Genomic DNA, 18,458 nt, shown 5'->3' with positions numbered 1-18,458 from the left:
GGGGATGGTGCCACGCTGCTGCATGTTCATGGGACATCACGCCAGCATTTGCTGCTCCATTAGGGAAAACTCTCTATAGGCACTAACCAGCTGAGCCTCTCAAACCCCCACCTCGTCTTACAGCGGGGGAAACTGAGGCACGGAGTACGTAGGTGACTTGTCCAACTCAGTGGTGGCGCCAGGGATAGTGCCCAGGAATCCTGACTCCTAGCCCCTGCTCCAGTCCCTAGACAGCGCTGCTCCCCTTTGCAATCACAGAGGTGCAGTGCCAAGGGCCAGTACAGATGTGTGAATTAATTAAATGGCAGCAAAGAGGCAATACAGGAAAGTGCTTGACAAGGCACCGCCAGGCAGGATTCCACATGGGCAGGCAGCCAGCAGCCCAGAGTACGGTCAGGGGCTGGTCCGCCAAGCATGGCCCGTAAATTCCTTCCTCTCGAGTCTGTGTCATTTCCCCGGGTCCTCAGCAGCCAGGAACGACTGAGGCAGCAGATTTCCTTGTCTGTCCGCTGGCTCTTCGTTGTGATTTGCAGTCTTGCTTCATGCGTCTGCGTGGGATCACAGCCTCTTGTGACCATGCGTCTCTGTGAAGTGGGGAAGGAATAGACATTCCTTAGCAACCAATATTAATTTCAAGCTGATTAGGATGGCGTGCCATGGGTCAGTGGTGTTTGCTCACTTCTTACGGCCTGCGGACAACACTGTTAATGTGAGGAGATGGATGTTCTTTCCTGGAGAGAGCCTCAGCTCCCCAGCACTCTCCTGCTCCTGGCAGAGGCCAAAGTGCTGTATTTTCAGTGCAGAGCGCAGGGGCTCCACAAGAACTCCCCCCCCCCCCCTTCTTTGGCTGCGATGCCCCCGCAAACCAGGGGCGCACGTGTTTGCAGACAGGAGGGCAGGCGGTGGGGAAATCCTGCCAGCTGGCAACCAAACTTAACGTGCCTCTGCTGGAAATACTGAGACTTTGCTCCTGAAAAATACCTGGCTATGTGAACTGGCTGTGTGTGCAATTTAACATCGGGGCTGGGGAAAAGGGGACCTATTGGTGGATTCCTAGGATGGTCTCTCCCCTCCCCCATCTCCGTGCTCCCCCGCCCTGTACATTTTCTGCAGGTACCTCACACAGGCTGCAATCCAGGCTATTCCGAAGGTCTATGATTTCTCCTTCAGGGGTATTGTACTGGGACACAGGGATTAGCCATCTCTGTCTGGGGTTGATGGAGCAAGAGTGACTCTGTCATAGGCAGGGATTATTCCAGCTTCCCTGCGATGGGGTGGTGGAATTTTAACAAAGCCCCGCTGTCCCGTCACGGGGTCCTGCCAGAGCAAACGTGGCTGGAGCACAGGGCAAGCAGCGGAGAGCTGGGTGTAGAAGGGGCAGGGTCCTGTCTGGATAGGGGGAGACTGGGCACAGCTTTGTGATTGTCAATCATAGAAACTAGAGTGGGAAAGATCTTTTAGGGCCATTTAATTCATCTCCTGGTAAAAGCATGTTCCTTTCAGAATATTGCTGCTTTCCAATGCATTGCTCAGTCTGGCTTTAGAAGCCTCCCGCCTTGTGGCCCTGCATCTGGGTGCCCCTACAGCTGGCCCTGTTCTCCTTATACACAGCTGGCTCCTACCTAGCTGTCAGGAGAGAGGTAATAGCTGGTTCGCATTTAGGACACGGGACTGGAGTTTAGGAGACCTGAGTTTTCTTCCCAGCTCTGCGGATGACTTTGGGCAAGTCTCTTCCCATCTGTGCCTGTCTTGTCTATTTAGATGTAAGATGCTTGGGGCAGGGGCTGCCTCTCCTGCGGGGTGTACAGCTCCCTGCTGGCCCTGGGACACGTCGGCCTGTTCTGACGGGGCCGGTTGCTGCCTGGCCTGGGACACGTCGGCCTGTTCTGACGGGGCCGGTTGCTGCCTGGCCTGGGACACGTCGGCCTGTTCTGACGGGGCCGGTTGCTGCCTGGCCTGGGACACGTCAGCCTGTTCTGATGGGGCCGGTTGCTGCCTGGCTGTGCGTCAGGTCAGCCGGAGCTGCTCATGAGTGTCTGCATCAGCACAGATAATATTTACTGACTCCAGCTTGTCTGTAATAAATCCTGGCTTGGCACTGAAGTTTTACAGGGGACGTGGTTATTTACCCTGGACCCTGTCAGGTCCCAGCAGGCAATAAACAGGACCATGAAGTTGTCATTTTACCTTTCAGATGCAGAATGGGCTTTCTGCTATCCAGGCTGTTACCTTGATTACTGTTTTCTCCTCGCTCCGGCGCCAGAGTCCCTGAGCCATCCCCACCTCACGGCCATACATATTAAGAGGGATCTATTTAAAGCTGCAGAAAGTAAAATGTTGATTTATTTTTTTAATTTCACTCAAGGAACGGAGGCGACATGAATGTTCTGCGCCTGCCAGCGCATCCTGCCCTGCTCTGTGGGCACAGCCTGCGGCATGCTGAAGGTGCACCAGCTCCATGAAGTGGGTGCATCGATGTTTGCACACCTCCCCTTCATGTGCTGCACATTGGGGTGGGGTTGTAGCACCGTTGCTGTGGGGCTAGGGACTGGGAGACAGTGCAACCCCCTAACTAGGGCCCTGGGCTAGGAGCAGGAGACTCGGGTTCTGGTCCCGTCTGTGTGTGAGAGCTGCTGTAAGTGACCTGGGGTACGATTTCAGAAGTGCTCAGCCCAGCGCCTTAGCGGTTGTTATTGCCGGCTCTCGGCTAGTCCCGTGAGGGTGCTCAGGTACCACAGTGCTGAGGGCCGGATCAGTGCCTGGAAGCATGATGTGATTTTTTTTTTTGTTTCCTGCACAAACATTAAAAAGATTCCCCCCAAATCCAGATTCCACAACCTTGAAATTGTTTTAAAAATCAGCACCAGGTTACATGGGGGGAGAGGCCCTCTGGAGCGGCACACAGGAGCCGTGCGCTCAGTTCCTGCCGCTCACAGGCTCCACGTGTGACCTTGGGCCAGTCCCTTGACCCCTGTGTCTCAGTTCCTTGTCTGTCTTGTCGACCTGTGGGGCAAGGGCTGCCTCTCCCTAGATTTCTGCACAGAGCCTGGCTCAACCAGGCCCTGACCTCCATTGGCGCGTCTACCATAGTAGAAATGGTTACAGTAGCACCTAGGGACAGGTGTCAGCATCACACAGCCACCCCCTCTCCTCCCCGACAGCGCTAATCACCGCCATTGGAGGCCTCAGCAGAGGTGCCAGGGACAAGGCTGAGCTCCCCTCTTCCCTGTAGAGATGGTCTCTCCAAGGCAGGGAGCCGGGTGTGCGGATATTATCTGACTTCGGAGTGGAGCAGGTGCTTCGTCCTTTGCCCAGCTCCAGGACTGATTCCTCTCCTCTGCCTGCTAAGTGTATCGTTCTGGGCATTGCTAGCAGGGGGGTGCTGTGGTTCAGCCCCCGTGCTGGCGTACGCATTCACAGGGCTCTGAATTAGTGCATTATTTTAAATACTCTTCGTTGTGACGATTCACCTCCCAGCAATGGAACTTGACAGCAGTGTGTAAATTCAGGGTTTTAGCTGCTGCTTGATTCTGCCTGGGAGCTGCCAGACAGAACGGGGTGGGTTGTGCACAAATCCGAACAGCACCTTGTGTAGCAATGTCCCGGTGCAGTGTCTGCACTCTGGGGGGTGCCTCGTGTTGCCAGGCCACTGCTGAGGTTCCCAGGAGACCTGCCCATAAAACCTTTGTCTCTGCCAGCCTAGTGCCTTTTTCCCGTGTCCCTCGTTTCACTGTGTAATCAGGGCACTAAGCAGGTGGTTAGTAAGGGCAGTGCCTTACCATTGGGGGAACCAGTGTCGGTCTGTCTGTCTGGATCATTCATTATTTGTGGCGGTCTTATAAAGCGAATGCTGCAGCTGTTCCTAAGGAAGGTTGGTCCTGTGGCTGAGATGCTGCACTAGGACTCAGCGGGTCTGAGGTCAGTTCCCAGCTTGTCCACACTCTGCTTATGTAACCTTGGGCAAGTCACGTCATTGTGCCTCGGTTTCCCCATCTGTAAAACAGGGAGAATGCTGGCTCCTTCTGCAAGCCTTTGTCTCTCTTTTCTACCTAGAATGCAAACGCTTCAAAGCAGCAGCTATCTACTAATAGGTGTATGTACTGTGCCTCGTACAGCAGGGCCCTGCTCCATAGTGCTACCATAGTGATAATATCGGGGTCAGCCCCTGTCTGAAGAAGGCCAATGCTGTGAAAATATCACTGTTAGTTTGCTCTCTTGCTTTACTTATACTCTGAATCAGTGTGTCTGCTCTACATGCATAGCGTGGGTGTATATTGGGTCTGGTTCTGATAACACTGACACCAGTGAAATCAAGACTAGCTCTGCTGAAATCAGTGGAGTTTAAAACTGGGACAAATGAGCTCAGAATTAGGACCACTGGATCATTGAAGGGATTTTTAAGGGTCCCCTTGAATAAAGGATTGTTTTCTCGATTGGGTGGCTGGTTTGGTCTTCGGCTGAAATTTGTTCAGCGTATTATGTCATGAGTACAGCCGGTCAGGAATTTTTTAATGACACTTTCTTGGTTGGAAAAATGCCAATTTGTTGAGACTTTTTGCATAAACATATCCGCTTCAATGAAACTTTCATCAGGAAAGGTTTCTCAGGTGCAGGGTGGGATTTCGGGTCCGAACCAGAGAGGTGTGGGTGTGAGAGAGGACGCAGGCATGTGTGGGTGTGAAGGTGTGAGAGAGGACGTGGGTGTGTGAGGCCGTGTGGGGGTGTGAATGCTGGGCCCTCCTGGTTGCGATGCCTGGATAATTGCAGCTGTGGGTCATTCCAAGTCAGCTTGCTCCCAAGGAGCTGTGATTCTTTCTGATTTGCTCAGGTGGAGCTCTCATAGATGGTATCATTATTCAAGTGGCTGTTTCTCTCTCTGCTTTCAGATGCCCTGATGTTTGCCCTTCTCTGTAAGGAGCAGATCTATCGGAGACTGGTGGATGCACAAGCAGTGGCTGCGAAACCCCAGTAAGAGGTAAATATCTCTGCCAGTGCTACTGTGTAAGTGGCACGGCCTCTTCTTGCTTGAACAGACAATCCTGCTTTCAGAAATCTGAACAGATCTCTGTGAGAAGGGTGAGTTCTGAACGGCGCACGCTGCTGTGTGGGTGGGTGGGCGTGTTCCCTGCGGGGGTGTTCACCTGAAATGACAAGGTGCCTTTTTACCCTCTGTTTTCTAAGCATGAAAATGCATTAGGCCAAACCCATGGTGCCAGTTGCCCTGGTGTAAAACCAGAGTAACTCCATTGGAGTCAGTGGGGGTTAGGCCGGTAGAGCGAGAAGCAGAATCTGTCCTCTTAAACACCAGCAAAGAAGGTAGGTTCCCTCTCGCCGCCTCCACACTGCTGCTGTCTTTAAAGGGGGAAGAGAGTCCAAGGTAAGGCGGAAGCTGGGAAAGCCAGAGAAGGGGCATCCCCCCCTTGAACAGGAGAATGAGCCCCTTGTCTCACTGCGCAGGAGTGAAAAAGAAGCATTTGGTCAGATTCAGGCATCTCTCCCAAATGAGCAATTCCAGGACTCCCGTCTCTGTCCCTAGCAAGGGCAGCTCCCAGAGTGGAAGTGCAGAGGCTGCGTTGCTGGTGAAAGGCTCCCAAGTTTAGTGAAAGGGGAATAATTATACCTTCCAAGCTCTGTGTGCAATTGTGTGTGTGCACCCCGTGAACAAAGCGTGGGCAGGGCTTAGTCTTTTGCAGCAGTTCTATCTTCAATCCTATGCGTCTTCACTGTGTTCTGGGGCACTGAGTGCCACCCCGCAGAGATGTCAGTGTGTCAGCATGCGGCTGCCTCTAACCCGCCTCTCTCCGCAGACCTGTCCCCTGGCCTGCTGCACATTGCTGGAGTTCTCTCTTTCTGCATCTCTCTCTTTCTGTTTGTTTTCGGTAGAATGAGTGAAAGAGACATACGAAGTTTGAGCAAATGGGTATTGGTGCTCACTCTCTGCCTTATCACGCTATGGGGAAGATTGACACTGGCCTCATCACAACACAGAAGCCATTCAGGTAGGGCGAGCTGTATATCCTATTTCATTCATCACACCCTTGCATGCTAACCCAGGTCCACGGCATCCGAGTGTCTTGAATGGGGGGGGGGGAAGGGGATTTCCAGGGGGGGATTTACAGTCTTACTGGCTTCATTCTTGGCTATGAAGTTGCCATTGCTTTATTAACCAGCTTGCCACCAGAGCAGGTCAGCTGCACTGCAGCGCCTCGTTAGCAGGGAGAGCGCTAAGCCACGCTGTAATAGATAATCAGGGGCTGAGGGCAGAGTCCTGTCACCGTGGCTCAGGAAGGCACTGGCTGAAGCCATGCTAGAGGGAGTAATGACCTGCCCAACACAAGGGTTGGGCCCAGTGAATCAAGAGCCTCACGGATTCACTGCAGTAACATTGGGTTTCCTCGTAGCCCCCTGCAGAAGCCAATAAAAATGGGCCAGTGGGGATCTGTGTGTTCTCTCCAATAGAAGAGACACCCTAGTTGGGCTGTGTTGACGTTTTCACGTAAAGCAGTGACTGCAGTTCTTTGTGTGGAGTGTTGTGTAGCCTCGGAAAACTTACGGCACTTCACCTCAGGGTATAGGGTGATTTTTCTGAACAATTTGCCAGTAAATCTGTTAACTGGGCTATGAGTTGTAATTATTTTAAAACGGGCCCTTTCAGAATGATTGTTTGGTGAGTAACCATTTTTTTGGCTCAGAATTTTTGGATTTGAAAACTGGTTCACTTCTTGACTATAGCAAAATCTAAGGCATCTATGTTTCAAGTCTATTAATGTGCTAATTTTTGATGGATGAATATTGTTAGTCATACCCATTTCTATCTAGGTCATAGTGGTTGTCACGAAGTACATTTGTCATCAGATAGACACTCTAGACTTTAAGCTTTCATTAAAAAAATAAAATGTTATCCCTCCGGTTGTGAAGGTAATCTTAAAATATGAACGGAACGTGAACTGATGTAGCACCCAAATCACGTGGCAGTACACCTAGCTCTGACGTTGTGATTTCCTTATACAGCATATCCTGAGTATACCTACGAACCACCCGCTATCTGTGAACTTCAATATCATCTCTGTGTGTATCTGAATTTTAAGAGTACGTATTGTGTATAACTGATCAGATTTTTTCAGGGTCTGGGCCAAAGCGACTGCATGGGAGAGTCGGTAAAGTATTGGGGCTCTGTAGCGGGATGGCAAAGGAATAATGCTTGGAGACTGGTACTGGGTTAGGTGCAAATGCTGCCCTCATGGCTTCCTTGCTCTCTAGTGTTTGTGTCGCTGGGCAGAAATACACTGCCGCAGCCAGAAGTTTACGTTCGCACAGATTTTTTTGGTGGGTGTGCAGACGTATACGTCTATATAATTACATATATGCGCACACACATCAGAATCCAGCAGACACAGAGGTGTCTCACTTTCTACACCATCTCTGAAGCAAGTGGTTGGGAGCGCTGGGCAGAGGGGACACAGACTGTTACAACTTCACGGGATTCCGGGATGAGTTTGCTTCGTTGGCACGATCCCTGAGTGCCACAGCTAGAGCTGAGTGGCTGCTCACTGCAGATCTACAGCCATGGTGGTGCACAGTCTGGACAGCACCTCTTCAGCCTGCTACAGGGGTCTGAACCCTGTTGCTTCCTTGCACGGTGTCTCTCTCACAGTGTAGGAATGACAAAGAGAGAGTGGGATCAAGGAAATGAATAAGCAACTGTCTGGGGAGGGAACGCAGGCAGCCACTGCTCCAATCCCAGCTGAGCCTGTCCGGGGAACTTGGAGATGCTGATCTGTAAATGCAGTTTGTTCATTCTGCCCTGCAGTTTATTTTCCATGTCTCCGTTGAAAACAAGCCCCTGGGGTGGGTTGGATCAACTGGTTTGGCAGGTGGGGGAAGCCTGACTTGACTCTGAGCAATCAAATGCGTCCTGGAAATTTTAAGGTTCAGCTAATGTGTCCCACTTGGTCTCCCTTGTCTTCAGGTTTGTTCCCCCTGTTCTTCTCCATTCTGCCATGGACGGCAGGCTTTTTAACTGGCAGCCCATCCGGGTTCCAGAAAACGAGAAGATTCTTTTTCTCCTTTTTCTCTGAGCCAGTCAGCCCAGCTTTCCCCTGCCCCCGTCTGTCGGCATAAAACTTTGCACCAGTTTTGAGCCGCATTATATTCCGTGCACATGCCCAGCAGCCTCAGTGTGGGTCACGAAAGGAGCAATGGTCACAAACTAAAGAGACCCAGAAGAGGGGCTTATAACTGAAATCCAGACAGAACCATTAACCCTGGCTGGAGATGGTTCTGCCACTGGAGACCAGACACTGCAATAGGGTCTGTGTTTGGGAGAGACAGTATTTAAGGATTAAACTGAATATGCTCTTGCATGACCCTACACCTAACCCTTTTCCCATTTCTGACATTTTCCCCGACAGTTAAAACCGTTCTAATCCCATAATCCCCATCCTTAAAACCAACACATATCTCCCAATGTGACTATCTCAACCAGCGAGTCAGCACTTACCTGCTTTACTCACTTTGTAACCTGTAACAGGTGCATATGATGATAAACTCCATAATCATCTCTGGAATTATCTTTGGCAAGAGCTCAGGGCTTCCCAGGATATCTGTGGTCTACTTGAGTGATGTCCCAGATGTGATCTTTGATTGCTGGTTGTGAAGTCTGAAACTGAAAATGCAGCCCTGGCTGGGGAAATAGTCCTTTCAGACATACTTTGGCTGAAGCTTGCTGGACGATAAATGCAGTGTTTGCAGATGTGTTTATTCAGTTAGATCAGGGGTGGGCAAACTTTTTGGCCCGAGGGCCACATCGGGGTTGCTCAACTGTATGGAGGGCCGGGTAGGGAAGGCTGTGCCTCCCCAAACAGCCTTCTGTTTTTTGAAACTTTAGGGGTCACATTCTCCAGCTTTTCTCTGCAACCAGGAGGGCTAGAAACTCAGTTTTTTTTAAATGAAATCTGAGATTCTTGTGTAATAACATGACTCTAGGAGCCAAGGCTTTGCGAAAAGCACCAATTACTGTGCGACTCGCGATAGCTGGCAACACGGTGAGCAAACAGGAAACTCAGCATCTCCTAGAGACTTCAGCCAAAATCAGGGCCTCCTTGTGCTGGGTGTTGTACAGACACAGACTGAGAGACAGTCCTGGGGACACAGAGCTTGCAGGCTAAGTGCCTTGCCCAGGGTGTCGTAGTAGATCAGTGGCAGAGCGTGGAATAGAACTCCCAGGCCCTATTCACTAGGCCACACTACTTCTTAGCAAGGGGAAGACTGGACTAAAACCCCCAGTAATGTACACACACACATTCTCTCTCTCTCTACATCATCACTAAATGTAGGATTGTGGATGGATTCCCATGATCTGCTGGGTTGTGGAGGTATCCTGAACCACAGCAGTGGTGGTTTGTGATGCCAAGTTCCCAGGGTTGGAATTAATATAGGGTGACCAGACAGCAAATGTGAAAAATCGGGACGTGGGGGGGAGGGTAATAGAAACCTATATAAGAAAAAGACCCAAAAATCGGGACTGTCCCTATAAAATTGGGACATCTGGTCACCCTAAATTAATACCATAGTCCTCACTCCAGCCTCTTGGATTTGCAGACTCTCTCCTCCCACCCCCGCTTCAGATTTTCATTTTAGCCTGTGCAAATTCAAGAAAACAATGAATTTTAAACGTCTGGCTTTGGAAAGAAGATCTAATCACTAACATCCACCTAGCACACAGAGAATGCTAACACGTCGGGATCTAGCACTGCTTCCTTGATTACGAGGTTGGATTTAAATAGCCACATAAATCAAGTGCTAAGATTAAGACATTTCTAAATGGAATAGGGAAGCTCTTTGGTGAAGAATGGCTCACCGGGAAATTAATCCCCTGCACAGGTTGGTGGCCTCTAATTGGCAAGCTGGGTTTGTTGGTCCATATAATGCTCTTAGTAAGACGTTATTATAGGCATTGCCAGATTGAATTTGTTAGCGCTGATCATCAGAGCGCCATCCTCACGTGGATACAAGTCCATTGCTGAACGCCTGTGTGGGCAAATGTGGTTAGTCACCAGAGCCCTTTGTGTGGGGTAGTCCCCAGCTTTGTGGTTAACTTGCCGAAAGAATTACTAGCGGGTGTCTCATCATGTGGACTGACAGCAGCAGCTTGATATTTTCTGTTGTTATGTTGCTGATCCGTTGCCTCTTGCCTAGGGAAATGGTTCGTGCTCCAGCACTTGAACGCTTTAAACCGAGATTGGATGTGTCTCTGAAAGATCTGCGCTCGCTCAGCCAAGTAATAGATGTGATGCAGGAATCACTGGGCGAGGCTCTCTAACCTGTCTACGCAGGGGATCAGACTAGACAATCGTAATGATCTCGTCTGGCCTTCAGCTCTGACTCTCTCTTTATCCTGGTACCCTGGCTTATTACTTGTTTAAGAAGCCTGATGTTGGGTAGCTGTTGCTGGATGGAAGTGGTAAGGCATTCGCCTGGATAGGAACCCTGGACTCCAGGCTGCCTATTTCATTAGTTGCCCCATTACACTCCCATTAAACAGCAAACAGCCCCCCCCATAATTCAGGAGCTTCAGTTTAACAAGAAACATGGCAGTTTTCAGCAGGAAAACTACTTCAGACAGGACAGAAGCAAAAGGACCGAATGTCATTTGGAAAGGCTGGCATGCAGAGCCCTGCCTGTTGATGCTAGTGACCTAGGAGAAGAGGAATAGAAACAATTCTCTTTGCTGATGAAACTTGCGCACCTCTGCCAAGTCCTTCTATGCCAGGCACTGGTGCAATCCCTGCTGTGTGTGTGTTTGCACAGCTATGTGTGGATGAACTACAAAGCCAGATTCTCCAGTGCCCTGCACCTTGCCCAGTCATTGGCACCAGGTGCACAACAGGTGTGAAGTGCTTGCATTCTGATTTAGTAGCTTTTCACACCCAGTTGCATAGGTGCAAATGACAACCCAAGGGGCAGGACAATGGAGAGTCAGGCCCTGGCATATGGCAAAGAGAAGGATCTAGTAGGTCATCTTATCCATCTCCCTGCCAGTGCAGGATCATTCCCCAATGGACATTGAAGAGGAAATTTGCAAATCTGTGTATGGGATTTTGATGCCAAATTCCCATTTAAAATGAATGGGAATTGTCTGTCCTAATCATTAACAATAGTAATACTAACACCTAGCCCTTATGTCACAGTTTTCATCAGTGGCTCTCAAAGCGCTTTACAAAGAAAGGTATCATTTTACGCATAGGGAAACCGAGGCACTGGGAAGAAAGTGACTTGGCCAAGGTTACCCAGCTGGTTAATGGCAGAGGGAGGGGACTAGAATTCGAGTCTCCTGAACCCCAGTCCAGTGCTTTATCCACTAGGCCACACTGTCTCCCATTTCGTGGCTTTGAGACTCTCAGCCTTAATTGCACTATGTGTAGGAGGCACTCAATATTTCTGGGCAGATTTCTCTCTGTACAAACTCAGACTAATTAATCCTTGCAACACTGCGTGTATGTCCTTGCATTTGTTTTTCTGTGTTGAGAGAGTCTGTATGTGCACATTTTGTGGGTTTGCCTTTGCGTGTGTGACTTTAGCAAAGGAAACACAGTATGCTCTGTTGTCTTGCTACGACAGTGCAGTAAAAAATCCAACAGAGGTGCAGTGATAATGAGCAATAAAAACAGGTCTGGTTCTCTCCAAAACTATTTAATAATGTATGTGTAAAAGGCAGTACTGAGTTTAAAACTTTAATTATTTAGTGAATAGCAGTAGTTGTGGTGTATCGCACAGGGCACAGCATACAGGCTGCTTACATCACTGGTAGCATGGGATGAATGGACCGGTCTTCAAATCTGTGCAAAGCAGAATTTCCTCTCTGGTTTGAGGCTCGCTGGGGCAGATTACAGAACACAGGTGGGTACGCATCCCGCACCAAGCTACTGCTGGTAATACTGAGATCCTTAATGTTACTATCCTTTGCATTGTGGTAACACCTCGAAACACCAACAGAGACCAGCTCCCCAGTGTACAAGTGTTGTAGAAATGCAGATAAAGAGAGAGGAATTTACCATCTCACCAGACAGGCCAGACAAAGGGAGAATGTGGGCACAGAGAAGGGAAGTGACTTGTCCAAGGTCACCCAGCCCCACGCTGGAAACAGGACCCAGGTCTCCTGATGCTTACTCCGCTGCCCTGGCTATTAGACCACGCTGTCCCCAAAGAAGAGTCTGGACAATGAAGGGCTTACCTGAGCAGCCTTATGTGGGCTCTGGATTCCTAGTGAGGCCCTCAGTACAGAGACTGGACCCATGTGCTGTGGAGGGTGGGGTCGTGTGTGCTCCATGGTGGTGCAGAGCAGCTCTTCAGGGCTGGTTGTGGGCAGGCTCAGATGCATTTCAGCCACACGGGAGGAGGGAGCCTGCCTGGGTATAGTCTGGGTTTACATCGCAGTCATGTTCTCAGCTTCTCTGTCTGCACTTTGTAACACTCCTCACCTGTAAACGGAGCGATATGTACATCAAATGAGCTGGGAAGAGGCTGCATCTCTCCGGGGCTAGATAGCTTGTGTCGTTTCAGGTGATGCCATAAAAACCACGTTCGGCTGCTCACTTAAAGGTCAACCAGAATAGGACACTGCTTTTGTTTTATTTTTACATGCAGGATTCAAAAGCCGGGTGCATTTACAATCCTTTATGCTTCTAGGAGATCCGTTTTTTTGAAAGGGCTCTAGGGGAGACGTAATAGTTAGGTTGGAACAAAAGGCATGCAAGCAGCCAGGAAATTGTCCTGGGCTCACTGAGGGTTTCCCACCTTTCAGGGTTAAACACAGGATCTGCTTTGCATTTTCAGACCGAACCAATAGTAGGTTTCCCACAGCTCAGCAGAAAAAGGAAGCGCCTGTAGGCGAGCTCAGAAAAATCCTATGGCTCTGACTGCTCTTGTTCCCCAACTCAGGTCTCTTTCTGCACAGCTGAATGACATCAAAGGGAGACCTAGGGTGGAGCTGAGCAGTGGAGCCCTGTGTAAGCAACTGCTGCCTCCACCTGGATAACCCGTAACTGGCTTTAATCTCTCCAGAGCTGTCCGTCACAGCCCAGCATCTGCCCTGACGAGCTGCTGTTCATTAAGCTGAAATTCTGGAATGAGGGAACAGCAAAGTCACGTGTTCCAGTCCTGTGAATCAAAGTATTTGATGCCAAATGATTCATTTGCATCGAGTAAAAAAAAACCCCAAATATCTTCCTAGTCATAGGCTGGGAATTGGCCAATTCAGGGCTTTGTCCTCCTACAATACCCAGCCCATATTGGCCACGGTTAACATAAGGCAAACCTGGTCCAGATAAAATAAGAACTGCTCCAGATCTCACCCCCCAGCCCCTTGCTGAAAGGGAACTTGAATCACTCACGCTTTTGGAGGTTTGAAAAAGTTGTTACTTGTCCCAGTCCCCCATGTTTTCTGAGCTCTTGTTAGCTCTTATTTTTGCCTGTGCTGGGACGAAGGCAAAGACTAAGGGGAGGCTGTTTGTTTGTGGTATTTCCAGCCAGGCTGAAGCCGAGCAGGAATGCAAATCTGTCTGAGGGGGCAGAAAGGCAAGGCCCCGCAGATGACGTGCAGTCATTAAAGAGGCCGTGGCACAGTTCACAAGAGCAGAGGCTGATAATTCCCTTCCCCTTCTTATCACAGCAGCTCCCAAAGGCACCAGCTGAGATCCGGGCTCTGCTGTGCTAGGCGCTGTACAAACATATAGTGAGAGACAGACCCTGCCCCTAGCAGCGTGCAATAAACAAAGGCTGGATTAGTATCCTTGTTGTACAGACAGGGAGCTGCAGGACGAAGAGAGTAAGGGCCAGATCCTCAGCTGCGGTAAATCAATGGGACATGGCTGGGGTCGCACAGGGAGTCTGTGGCCACGCCAGAAACTGAACGCAGATGGCCTGAGTGCCCATCCACTGCTTTAGCTGCAAGCTCTTCCTTCCCCTCCAACTGAGCTGAGCCCTGCCCCTCCACTCCAGTGGGTATAGGGAAAGCGGGCATTAATGGTGCATGCATTCACCATTGCTTTCCTCCCCCACATCCTGCTTCCAGTGCTGAGAGATTCTCAGCAGGACCCAGATCTGGCCCACAGCTGAACAGAGAGCGGGCAGCAGCTTTCCTGGCTTTCCTGCTCATGCTCTGACAGCAGGTAACATGTGATACAGACAGCACTCGAGCACCAAGTGAGCAGCTGCCTGAAAAATATGGAAGCCCAGTTGAGTCATCTGGGATAATTGGTGGCCCCAAAACAGATTCACAGAAGCGTCTCTGCTGCCCTAGTAAAGCCAGAGCTGGACTTGTGCCCAGAAGGAGGGAGTGCTGGCAGAGGCAGCCTGTTATTTACATCAGACACCAAGGTTTTCTTTCATTTCCACCCAATTCTCTGACACCCCCCTCCCCATACACACACCCCACCATCACCACTCAGATGGCAATGGTTCAAACCCTGACCTGCTGACAGCGCGGGCAGGTTTGTACACCGCACTGCGGGGTCCAGGCAGGCTGCGTGCGATTTCCCCACGGACAACGGGGTGGGAGCGGGGCTGCCTGAGTCTGGAGAGGAGCAGTAATGAGCTATTACAAAGGCAGCTAAGCCACAGGGCTGCCTAATGTCTCTAGCAGACTGGGCTGGGTGCAGCTACACCCCCCGGGCTGGTGTTATGAGACTACAAAGGGAAAGGCCCCCAGCACTTTCAGCGTAGCCTGTAGCTTTATTGGGAGCAATTACAGCTGGGCAGCTAATGCCGGTGTCTGCCCCAGGGCCCCGGCTGGAGGTGGATAGCCTCGGCCCAAAGGGCCTGATCTACACAGGGCAAATCTCCAACTCAGGACAGGGAAACAGGTGGGGAGAGGCCACACCATCACTGACGGAACAAGAGCCTTTCCCAGCTTGAAGCCAGGAGGCCAAGCCCCAGTGGAAATGCGCGCTGCTATCACTGGGTTCGGGCCGTGGGGTGCGCACACACGGGAGGCAGGAGTGGTGGTTGTGGGCAGAGCCTCCTGGGCTAACGCCAACAGACCTGTCTCTGGGGATGCCACGTTGATTCCCTGGCAACTCCCGCTTTTCTTGTGCAGATTAGCTGTTCGGGGCCTGAATTCTGGAGCAGCACAAAGCCTGCGTCTGACTCGTGGCTCCATGTGGCAGCTGGCAAGGAGCACGGTTACTGTATGCTGGGCAGCGACCACGTGCCCTGTGTGCTGTGCTGTGTCCTGGTGCACAGACACAGAGCTAGTTGCCTGAGTCCATTACCATCAGGTGCTTGCCCGCCGACTGGCTCAGAGGGAGAGTTCGTGCCATTCAGATGAAGCACAGGGCTGCTCTGTTGCTCTGCTGAGAATTATGGCTTGAAGGCGCCCGCCTGCTGTCAGAACGGGCTGATTTGTTTGAAAAGCAGGTGTTGCCAGTTAGGCCTCAGGTGCCTGCCGAACAGCCTGGCTAAGGGCAGCTGGTAGCACTGTCTGGGAGCGGGGCGGGAGGCACGGGCTCACCAACAACAGCCTCTCTAGGCTGAGCTGGGTTTTATCCTTGCCCCATGGGGCCCCATGGACAGATGCCCATGCACAGTTGCATACTGACATCTAGACACTGGCCATAGACAGGTGCTCTAGGAATGACAGTGGAGAAGTTTCTTGGCCTGTGGGCTACAGGGGATCAGATCTCCGGGGTCCCCTCGGCCTTGGAATCGAGGAACGTGTGAAAAGCTGCGCGCTGACCAGAGGCTGGATTTTTACCAATCCCCCAAATGAGGCACTCGTCTCTCGCTTCTGCACACAGCCAATGTCTGTGAGGCTTCAGCAGCACCTGCACAGACCCCAGTCAGGTGCCTCTGCCATACAACTCAGGACCATGGCCCCAAAAGGCCGGCCTCTAATCAAGCTGCTGTAGCTCCCGGTAGGAGTAGGTACAATGGCGCAGTGATAAACACATGGGCATGTCCGATGTCACCCCCCAGCAGAGGGCGGTGGGGCATACACAGAAGAGCATGTGTTGAGTGAGGGTTGGGCACTAGAGCAATGGATTAGACAGCCGCATGCCTGGGTTCTGTTCCCAGAGCTGCCCCTGGGCTGGCTTGTGCCTACGTTGAAGTCCAGGCATAGTCCCGCTGAGGTCACGCATCCAGCAGCAGCATTTCTATGTGCTCAGAGCTCGGAGCTGCAGCCCACATGAGATTCATCCCAGAGAGCCTGGGGGGCGGGAGGGGGGGAATGGTGGGTTCTGATCAGGCGGCAGAGAGAACGGCACAGGAGGTGTAGCCAAGCTGGTGACTGCTGCAGACAGGCCTGCTCTCTCCCAGCCCTTCATGGCTGAGGATGACACTGTTTGCTCATCTCCTCGCTTAGTCCCTGCATTGCTCCCCCGTGGCTTTAGGCTGCGTCCTCTCCTCTCCTCATTGCTGCTGTGTGCTATGGACCTGGGACAGCCCCACGCGGCGGCATGCATCAAGCTGTAGCGTGTCATAGCCGCCGGAGCAGCCCCGTTGGCACCGGGACAGGAATGGATCTGCCTTTTCCCTTGTGCCAGCTCTGTGCTGCGAGTTTGGCTGTCGTGAGAGCAGAGGGACAAGGAATCGGAGACGCGAAGCTGCAAAAAATGTCCGTGGGATGAAGAGCAAACGGGAACGAAAACGCGGGGAGATCTCCTGCAGGCTGTGGGGGAAGGAGGGCACGGGAGTGATGGACACATTAGAACGGGAGAGACACTCCCTCCCTCCCCCTGAGGGCCCTGCCCAGCAAGGCACTTCAGCGTGGATTAGCACACGTAGAGTCAGTGGGGCAGAGTAGGACCCTGCTGTCTCTCCAAGCACTGCTGTCTAAAGCAATCACCGGCTTGGCTAGGCTCCCTGAACTAAAGTCAGTGGGGACTAATCACTAGCACGCGCTGGAGCCTGGGACTGGGACAGGAGCTAGAAGCACTCCTTTTGAATTTCAGTGAGATTTGGGCACCTCACTCCCTTAAGAACCTTGGAAAATCTCAGCCCAAGTGCTTTGCAGAGAGGGTCTTAGCTCAGGAGCCTATTCCATTCGATTCAGAGCTGCTCTGTTCTGTGTGGGTCAGACATAGGCGGTAACTGTCCCGCTCTGCTCGGCACTGGTGGAGCCCTAGCTGGAGTACCACGGCCACCTCTGGGTGTCATGCTGTAGGAAAGATGGGGACACATTGGAGAGAGTCCAGAGGACAGCAAGGAAAAGATCCAAGGTTTAAGAAACCTGACCTGGAGGAGAGATTAAAAACCTGGGCCTGTTTAGTCTGGAGTTCCAGTGGGAAATTCTATACAGCATTTCGGGACCTGTGGGAACAAGCGTCCCAGCCCAGGTCAATAGACGGGGGGTAGCAGGGCTCATGCTAGCACTCTAAAAACAGCTGTACAGACAGCACATGGAAGTTGTGGCTCCGGCTGGAACTCAGGCTCTGAAGCCTGTGGTCAGGATGGGCTTCAGAGCCCGCGACAGCTTCATAGCGCTGACTGTACTGCTATTTTCAGAGCATTAGCGTGAGCCTTAATAACTCATCTATCGACCCAGGTTGGGAGGCATCCTCCGCTCCCTCCAGAATACTGTGTAGACACCCTGAGAACAGTCTTCAGATGTGTTAAGGGTTGTTATAAAGAGGATGAAAACTTGTTCTCCGTGTCCACTGGAGATAGGGAAAGAAGTAACAAGCTTAATCTGCAGCAAGGGAGATTGGGAAAAACTTTCTAATTATCAGGATAGTTCAGCTCTGGGCCAGGCTTCCAAGGGAGGCTGTAGAATCCCCATCATTGGGGGTGCTTAAGAACAGGTTGGACAAACACCTGTCGGAGCTGGTCTCGGTTCACCTGGTCCTACCTCAGCGCAGGGGGCTGGACTAGCCGACCTCTTGAGGTCCCTCCCAGCCCTGCATTTCTAGGAGTCTGTGATTTCATACTGTTCTAGGCAGGTTTGTGTACGGCCTCATGGCCGTAGTCTCTGAGCCGCTCTGACGTAGAAGTGTCACCTGTGGGCCATCCTCTTATCCTGCCCCCGTGGGGAGAGCCGTGTACACAGTGGGGGGTTGGTTTGGTAGGGGCATTTAACTGTCATTGCTCTGTGTCCCCATTGCTCCGTGTTTCTATTTGAGACAGCAAGTCCGAGGCGCACACCTGCCACGCTTACAGCGCCCCGTGGCGCACGGGTGCTGTACCCACCTATGACGGAATAACAGCCAAAGCCTGTGATGGGGCATCCCTGTCGAAATTAATGGGACTGGTTTCGGGCAGTGGGTGAGGGGCGGTCAGGCTCCCTAGAGTCTCTTAGCTCATTTTTGCTGTTGCTGGGATAAGCCAGTGACAGTAACTCCAGGAATCAAGTTTCTCTTTATCTCCCTGCCGCACCTTGGTGAGGAAATTCCAAAGGCTTCGGCACATGAGTGCGCTTGGCAGAGCTGCTTGCTGAATGGCCCCAAGGAGCCGTTTCCCCCATT

At 51.5% G+C, this 18,458-nt stretch overlaps 1 protein-coding gene across 1 annotated transcript in view; it reads left to right on the top strand.

Moving 5' to 3' along the window:
- TAFA3 (TAFA chemokine like family member 3) overlaps positions 1-18,458 on the top strand; it is a 75,440-nt gene that overhangs the window by 31,535 nt on the left and 25,447 nt on the right. The window contains exons 2-3 of the mRNA XM_054026426.1: positions 4,887-4,975; positions 5,884-5,999. Of these exons, the coding sequence (XP_053882401.1) occupies positions 4,941-4,975; positions 5,884-5,999 (151 nt within the window). The 5' untranslated portion in view covers positions 4,887-4,940. The remainder of the gene's footprint in view (positions 1-4,886; positions 4,976-5,883; positions 6,000-18,458) is intronic.

This window comes from Malaclemys terrapin, chromosome 4 (assembly GCF_027887155.1).
Source record: "Malaclemys terrapin pileata isolate rMalTer1 chromosome 4, rMalTer1.hap1, whole genome shotgun sequence".
NCBI lineage: Eukaryota > Metazoa > Chordata > Testudines > Emydidae > Malaclemys > Malaclemys terrapin.
Note: the sequence above shows the minus strand (reverse complement) of the source record. Positions and strands in the feature narration are given on the sequence as shown.